An 8542-nucleotide genomic window follows, 5' to 3' on the forward strand; every position below is an offset into this window, starting at 1 on the left:
AATGATGGTGATAGTGGTGTTTTGAAGGGCTGCTAAGATTTCAGCACTCCAGCTGCTTCAAATGTGGAGAGCAAGTTTTTCACATTTAGTTGTATAAATTATAAAGTTCTAATAACTCCAATCCAAAACATTAAATATTTGATTTATTCTTTCCTACTTCTCTAGTTGCCCAATTAAACTATTAACTATTCAAACAAAACTTAGACTTGTTTATGTTGATTCTGAGAAGTTACGTTTAATGTTGTTGAATTTCAAAATGTGAAAATCCTTTTACAATCAGGAGTTGCCAAATCCATTCAAAGTCGGAGCTGAAAATGGAGCAAATTAAAGATACATCACATTTTGTGGCTAAGCATCAACAATGTTCAACTGCTTTTTCAAAAGGTTATTTGTATGTATATTAATTCATTGAGCATTTTTTTCACAGATCCAGAAATTCTGCTCGTAGCATGGTATATCATTCCAGCTGTTCTCTTGCTCAAAGAACCTGATTTCCACACAGCTTTCATTTCTATCCATATACCCGTTTGGCTCGCCTTGGCCCCAGTAACTGGAAAACCAAGAAAACAAAGTTAACAACAAGCAAATGTTTCAGCAAAGTAAACAATTATGAAGTTTTAATGATCAGAAAGTAAAATCTTCCCAAATTTATGTGAAAAAGTAGCACATCACTTCTAATTCCAGTGCATTTCAATTTTGCTTTATGTCATTTACCAATAAAAGCACAAACCTCTCTGTAAGTGAAGTCCCATCCACCCAATTCCAGTTCATTGTCTCTTCTTGGTAGATCAGTCCAATCCATGTGAGCCTATGAAACTTCCCCATGAAGTTCTTTAGCATAAAATCAAAAACCTTTCAACAAAAGGAATATCATGTGTATTTGTGGAGATAAAATAATAGTTACCACTCCTACCTGTTCTTCCTTAGTGTTTATGATCACCAGGTCGGCTCCTCTTTGCTGACAGTCATCTCTACTCTGCAGCATGGGAAGTTTTGTTGAAGAAATAAAATAGAGACTGGAACCAAAATAAACCCATCCTTGTTGGAAAGACTTGTCTGCTGTTAGAAGAAAAAGCGTTTGCAACAAAAGAAATACATGAAGGAACACATTTTTGATATATATGGATGTATGTACATTTCATAGGGGCAGGGGCACATTTCAACTGTTTTACTTGTTAGCTACAGTATTTCTTCAAGAGGCTTTTTATTTAATCATTAATCTTTCTTCTAAACATGTATCTGTTAAAAAATAATAATCATGAACTATGCAGTGGTGGACCGTTCATTACACACCATTAAACACTTGTGCAACGTCGCAATCACATAACCCCTCAATAACCATTTTACGATGCAGAAACGTACTTTGCATATTTAAAATTACTGTAGCCGCAATAAATGCCTCTAAATAAACTGAATGAACAAAACAGTAAATAAAAATTGTTATGCAACTACAGCCCGCAAAAAACATACATTGACGATGCACCTTTTAATCCAGTGCACCCTATAGTGCGGAATATACAGTACTAAAATTCGCCAGTTTTCTAATAAGGTATTTTTAATGCTGCAATATGATGTAGATTCCTTAATGTCAATTATGTCATGATATAGCAATTCAAGTAGTGGTTGAAGTTGGGCTCATTTCATTTTTTCACAAGAATGTTGTCCTTTGAAGAGTTTTATAGAAATGAACCATACGCATAGCTTGGACCAGGGGTGCTAATTACGTCAAAGGATGTGATGAAAGATCGCCAGCATCCAGCCGCACTCCCCCCTCCCCCATTACACGGTTTACAGCAGAGCATGAAACCCGATCATCGCTTTTTTTCTGTTTTCATACTAAAACAACTTATGTGTTTTAAACTACAAAAATAAGATTTGTGTACTCCTAATTGTAGTTTTTCAGTACATAAACATAGCTTTTTTACGGAGCCCGTGTCCTGACATTAAGATATAAAAATATATCTTGTTCCCACAGATTAATATTTTGTTCCCACAGGTTATTATGTCGTTCCCACAAGATACTATTCCGTTCCCACAAGATACTATTCCGTTCCCACAAGATATTATTGCGTTCCCTCAAAATACTATTCCGTTCCCTCGAAATGATTAACTCGTGCGAACGCAATAATTATGTCGTTCGAACGCAATAATTAATCCGTTCGAACGCAGTAATTATTCACGTAATAAGTCATTCACCATGCGGATATGCTCTCTGTACGCCGGCAAAACTAAGCCGCTTTCAGCGGTAACTTCCGTGTCTCTGTGACCCATATTCGTTCAAAAAAGGAACATGAAAAACAAAAATGATCACTTTATTACTGTCTCAATGAATATAAGAAAAATATCAAAAGATTTATGATAACTAGGCTGCTTTGTGTCATACGATAGCTCCTGCTAGGCTACTACTAGCTCCGCCGCAGAGCTCTTTGATGTATGCTGGCATTTGGGCAACTGGCTGGTCTGTTGTCAGACAGCTGATATTGTAGTTTAGGGTCGAATAGGAATAATAATATTCAGGACTTGTCTTTTATTAACTTTAGCAGTCAGTTGCTTTACATTCGAAGGCTATTTAGGATACATGATGCTAACTGACTAGCCGATCATTGATCCTGTTATTAATTTACGTCATAGATTTACAGCAGATACCTTCACATTTCTGTCTGTGTGTGTCTCATTACATTGCATTGAAGACACGGAGGATGTTTAGAGAACAGATTTATTTATTTCAAAAAGCACAAAGCATCCATCGTATTCACGTTCATTCACATGATGATGATGATCTGTGGTACGCCCTCAGTCATCTTGCTGCAAAAGCCGCTTCCTGCCGCTACTTCCGTGTCTCTGTGAGCATTCAATAGGGGTAAAAATAAAAGCAAGAATGGTCGATCTGTTATTGTCTCGATGACAATCTGAAAAATATCATATTAAGCTGGCTGCTTCGCCTAAAGCACTTACCTTTAGCTTGTAGCATAACAACAATAGCAGTACGTCACGTTTCCCAGAATGCTTTCCTGCCAATCATTGGCCAATCACCGTGTCCCTGTGACCAAGGTCTAACAACAAGACCAATGGTTGGCCGCAAAGCATTCTGGGAAACGTGACGTACTGCTATTGTTGTTATGCTACAAGCTAAAGGTAAGTGCTTTCGGCGAAGCAGCCAGCTTAATATGATATTTTTCAGATTGTCATCGAGACAATAACAGATCGACCATTCTTGCTTTTATTTTTACCCCTATTGAATGCTCACAGAGACACGGAAGTAGCGGCAGGAAGCGGCTTTTGCAGCAAGATGACTGAGGGCGTACCACAGATCATCATGTGAATGAACGTGAATACGATGGATGCTTTGTGCTTTTTGAAATAAATAAATCTGTTCTCTAAACATCCTCCGTGTCTTCAATGCAATGTAATGAGACACACACAGACAGAAATGTGAAGGTATCTGCTGTAAATCTATGACGTAAATTAATAACAGGAAATGATCGGCTAGTCAGTTAGCATGTATCCTTATAGCCTTCGAATGTAAAGTACTGACTGCTAAAGTTAATAAAAGACAAGTCCTGAATATTGTTATTCCTGTTCGACCCTAAACTACAATATCAGCTGTCTGACAACAGACCAGCCAGTTGCCCAAATGCCGGCATACATCAAAGAGCTCTGCGGCGGCGCTAGTAGTAGCCTAGCAGGAGCTATCGTATGACAAAGCAGCCTAGTTATCATAAATCTTTTGATATTTTTCTTATATTCATTGAGACGGTAATAAAGTGATCATTTTTGTTTTTCATGTTCCTTTTTTGAACGAATATGGGTCACAGAGACACGGAAGTTACCGCTGAAAGCGGCTTAGTTTTGCCGGCGTACAGAGAGCATATCCGCGTGTATGACTTATGACGTGAATAATTATTGCGTTCGAACGGATTAATTATTGCGTTCGAACGACATAATTATTGCGTTCGCACGAGTTAATCATTTCGAGGGAACGGAATAGTATTTTGAGGGAACGCAATAATATCTTGTGGGAACGGAATAGTATCTTTTGGGAACGGAATAGTATTTCGTGCGAACGACATAATAACCTGTGGGAACAAGATATTAATCTGTGGGAACAAGATATATTTTTATATCTTAATGTCAGGACACGGGCTCAGTACTTTTTAGACTAAAATACTGGATAAGTTCTTAACTTAGAAGGTGATTTTAAAAAGACCTTGATGCACATATATAAGCAACACACATATTTATATGTATAAATGTATATATAGGTAAATCTTTTGGAGCTTGTCGTCTTAAAAGTAGCTTGCAAGCCAAAAATCTGTGGGTACTTACACTTAGGCTTACAGACAGAAAGACGCAGTGTTATGTTGACAGCAACTTGCAGGATACAGAGAAGTCCAAAGCTGACAGCAACTATCCGATATGTGTTCCTGCCTGAATGCAAATGTTGACAGACATTTAGGAACTTTGACATACTGCAATTTCAGTTAAAATTCAGAAATCTATAGTTTCTACAGATATAGTAAAGTTCTGTTTGTTTTATTTACATTTTGAATATTTTTGTCTGTCAGTTTATAAAGAAATAATATTAATGAATGTTTGTCTTACCCGTTGGAGCATGGTAGACTTTACGGTCTTTGTCAGACAATCTCTTGGCTGACGTGTGAGGTCTATTGACATAGTCAACAGAGATTTCTTCTTGATGAACAATTCTCACCATCGTCCCTTCTTCACTAACCTTCTGCCTGTCTGTTCAAATGTTTCTGCAGTGTCACATACTTATCTATCTTTATTTTCCTCCTATTAGCAAAGAAGCACATGCTTTCTCTTCCTCATTTTGTCCGTAGAAAAAAAGTCTTTGTTTCCTTTTTATTTGTCAGTTCAAGTTTAATAGGAATATAATACACTTCTTTAGTTTTAAGTCTTTTACATTTTTGACATATTGCCCCAAGTTCATTCACTAAATGTTGCAATAGTATAAAGTACATTTTTACACAAAAATTTAGTCTTGACAAAAGAAGAAGTGAAGAAACATGAATAACAATGGATGTTTCAAAATGAACCACACAAGTTAGTCCTAAAACATTTCAGCTATTAAATATATGTAACTTGTATTTTTATGTAAATCATTGTGATTATTTTTTATCTGGGTTTTAAACTTTTCTTTTTTTAATTTCAGTTTTTTTTTCTAAGACAGAGTTTTTGGGCCATCAAAATAAAAATAAAAAGTAATATTATGAGACTCATAGTTGCAGATTTACAAGAAGAATGTCATAAATTTACGAGAACAACGTTGAAGTGAAACCCATGTGCAGCAGCAGACCTACTTTTCAGTTAACCTGAAGAAATGATAACGTTACATATACAGTATTTGGAATCTCCTTTGTTTGATTTTACAGTTATTAATGTTTTTTAACTAATGGGTGGCTGCAGGATTTAGATTTTAAATGTAAAATTTTACCCATGGATCATTTATTAAACAATTAACTGTTGCTAGAAGACACACTGCACAGCTTAGGCACGAAGAAGGTGTTTCTATCACCCAACGCATCCCACCCACCAGCATTCTCCATGCCTGTTGACAGGATGGGGTGTGGAAACAAAAGCAGGACCCAGGAAAATCCAAAGAAAGATTCTGATTTAATAGAAAAACTTGCTCAGTAAACAAGGAGGCTTGTAGCTCTGTGAAATGCACAAAACACACAGATGCGCACATCTGGGAAGGCAGGTGAACACACTGTGGGAGAAATTACAATTGGAAGGAATAATCAAGACCTCTGAAACGAGAGGATATATGAGCAACAGGAAGTAACAAAAATATACCAAAATAAAAGCTGAACTGAAACCGCCCTGGCCCCAATACCTCACAGTACACTAGGGGCGCCTCTTGGTGGTCCAGATATTAGACAGGTTCTTACAATCAGTTCAGATCACAAACAGTTGAGCTGACCCCTCCAACCAGTGATCCTTGGAGAAGATGAAAATGTCATCCAAGTAAATCAAGACAAAGCAATGGATGAAGTCCCGGAGCACATCATTAATCATCCCCTGAAACACTGCAGGGGTGTTGGCAGGTCCAAAAGCCATGTCCAAATATCATAATGACCAAATGGAGTACTGAACGAAGTCTTCCAGCCCTGATGCGAACCAAGTGATAAGTGTTTCGTAGATCCAGCTTGGTGACCTGACCTCCCGCAGTGCCTCAAATGCAGAGCTCATAAGGGGAAGAGGCTAACGGTTCTTAATGGTGATCTCATTTAACCCACAAAAGTCAATACATGGGCGGAGGGTACCGTCCTTCCTCCCAACGAAAAAGAACCCAGCTCCAACAGGCGATGATGACCTGAAAACCTGTGCTCAGTGAGTCAGAGATATACTGCTCCATTGCCTCCCTCTCCAGTTTCGACAGCCGGCTCTTAGGCAGAGTAGCACCGGGCTGTAGTTATATAGCGCAGTGATAGGGTCTGTGAAAAGGCAGCAAGAACTTGGAATTTAGAAAAAACCTCTCCTAAGTGATGATTTTCAGGCGGCACTTTGGAGAGGTCATGTGAGAGTGGCTCCCCAACTGGGACTGTAGGGTCAGCTCCTGGAGGCCGAGCTGAACATAAGCAGGCATTGTGGCTGTGATCACTCCAAATGGTGATCCGGTTGGCAGGCCAGTAAGTAACAGGGTTATGAGCAAAAAGCCATGGAAACCCTAAAACAACTAGATTGTGAGAGGACGCCCGACAGTCCCCGGAGTCGCCAGAAAACCTCTCTTGTTAGGCCAGCTGAGCAGCGGGAGCAAGGGATGTCTGGACCTGAGCCGCATGCACCAAAGTGGAGGAGGAAGGATGGAGCAGGTGTGATGGTGGAAGGTGCTGGGTCTATTACAGTTGCAGCTCAATCCGCTTACTGACTGCAGCCAGCTGTTGCTCATGGCGATCGGACATCTCCAGCAAACCTGGCCAAAGAAAGCTCAGCTGTTCCTCCTACTGACAGATAAGCCGTGAAGTTTCTGCGTCTGCTGTGTCCATTCTGCTTGGATTGTAATGTCAGGATGCGGTGTGGGCACAAATGCAGGACAGAGGAAAATCCAATAGACAAACTTGCTCAGCAAACAAGGAGGCTCGTACTGTAAACAGGAGGAATGACTACACAATTACACACAGGTGGGCACATCAGGGAGGGCAGGTGAACACACTGACGGAGAAATTACACAGGGAAGGAAAAGTCAAGACATCTGAAATGAGAGGACATGTGAGGAACAGGAAGTAACAAAAATAAACCAAAATAAAAGCAGAACTAAAACCACCATGAAACCTAGAAGGGAAAGTGAGCAACGTCAAGAAATGTCAGAAACACTCAACCTATCAGTAAGTATATCAAAACAGGTCATACGAAACTGGATTTAAATTGGATGGATTCATAGACAAAATGGAGTTTCAAGGCAGATTAGAACAAAACAAGGTGAAAGGACAGGAACACTGCAAGTCAACATTCAATCTAGGTTCCTCTGAGATAGCAAAGGAAGGCAAGGAACTTTTTTTTTAATCTTCGACTGCAGCACAGATAAACAGAACTTCTCTGTTTTTCTCGTTTATGAGTTTTAAAGTTGTAAATTTACAACTTTTAAAATCATAAATGTATCACTTTAAAACATGTAATTAAAAAAGAAAGTTTGTAAAATGTCCCTAAAACTTTGTCGTACAATTCCTCAAATAGCTGAGCAGTAAAGCAGTGAAAAATATCTATCATTAAGTTTACCACATAGGTCAGCACTTAAAGCCTCTAACCCAGGGGTGGGCAAACTACGCCCTGCGGGCTGGATCTGGCCTGCTGCCTCCATCTTTGGTCCGGCCCACTAAACAATATCAGAGACCCATGTTTGTTGTTTTTTAATCTGCCCACACGATCAAGACTTGACATTTTATTCCCCCCTTCTGCAGTCTGTGTCCCGATCTGAAACCCTCTAAAATCCCCGTTAGATAGAACAGAAGACAGTCTTCCTTTCTACGTCGCAGTTCATCTTTCCCGGTTTAGCACATTCTTTTAGATGCTGCTTTTTTTAAACGGCGCACCCTGTTCTGTGTCCTGATTGGCAGGATACCCTGTCAATTAATCTCCTGCGTGTCTTCTACAGAAATGCGGAGCTTTTCAGATCAACAGAAATCTGTGAACGATCATCTCTTTGTTTTGATTCTAAGATCCTGGACTTAATTTCCATGAAGGTTTGAGATTTCAAACAAGAGAAAAGAGTGAAAATGTTCATGTCTGTCTGAGAAAAGTGTATTTAGGCAGTGAGTAGTATTACTGCCATAAACGTCTTTAATCAGACTCCGTGGATTTCACAGATTACATCATCTGCAATAAATGAGGGAACTCTGTACAGGTGAAAAGGTAACAAAGATATATGTGTAGCTGCAGCAGAGGACATAGAAATTTTCTTTTTTATTTTTACTGGATGAGAAACAGGGGCCATGTTTTCTACAGTTCATTGACCAGGGTGAGAATCTACCCGTTGAGGGCGGGGGGTTTCACACTATATTACAAAAAGTATTTTTCGTAA

The 8542-nt window shown here is 39.1% G+C and overlaps 1 protein-coding gene and 2 long non-coding RNA genes across 4 annotated transcripts; 1 reads left to right on the forward strand and 2 right to left on the reverse strand.

The window, feature by feature from the left end:
* Nucleotides 1–206: 206 nt before the first annotated feature.
* On the reverse strand, nt 207–4924 carry LOC144993999 (CD209 antigen-like protein A). Of its 2 annotated transcripts, none has more exons than XM_078950120.1 (5): nt 4603–4924; nt 4327–4428; nt 914–1056; nt 731–831; nt 207–550 (listed from the first exon to the last, which is right to left on the reverse strand). In XM_078950120.1, the coding sequence occupies exons 1-5, from the start codon at nt 4712–4714 to the stop codon at nt 406–408; spliced, it is 603 nt and encodes a 200-aa protein (XP_078806246.1). In that variant the 5' UTR covers nt 4715–4924; the 3' UTR covers nt 207–405. The 2 variants fall into 2 exon arrangements, with proteins under 2 accessions (XP_078806246.1, XP_078806244.1); XM_078950118.1 differs by having other exon boundaries at nt 914–1059; nt 4603–4919.
* LOC144994003 (uncharacterized) lies at nt 2701–3062 on the reverse strand. Its single transcript, XR_013657343.1, has 2 exons — nt 2956–3062; nt 2701–2841 (listed from the first exon to the last, which is right to left on the reverse strand). It is a non-coding gene; the product is annotated as an uncharacterized LOC144994003 (long non-coding RNA).
* Nucleotides 3036–3381, forward strand: LOC144994007 (uncharacterized). The gene is made up of 2 exons (XR_013657346.1): nt 3036–3135; nt 3250–3381. It is a non-coding gene; the product is annotated as an uncharacterized LOC144994007 (long non-coding RNA).
* Nucleotides 4925–8542: the final 3618 nt, after the last annotated feature.

The sequence above is a fragment of the Oryzias latipes genome, chromosome 1 (genome assembly GCF_053564925.1).
Source record: "Oryzias latipes strain Hd-rR chromosome 1, Olatipes_Hd-rR_3.1".
NCBI lineage: Eukaryota > Metazoa > Chordata > Actinopteri > Beloniformes > Adrianichthyidae > Oryzias > Oryzias latipes.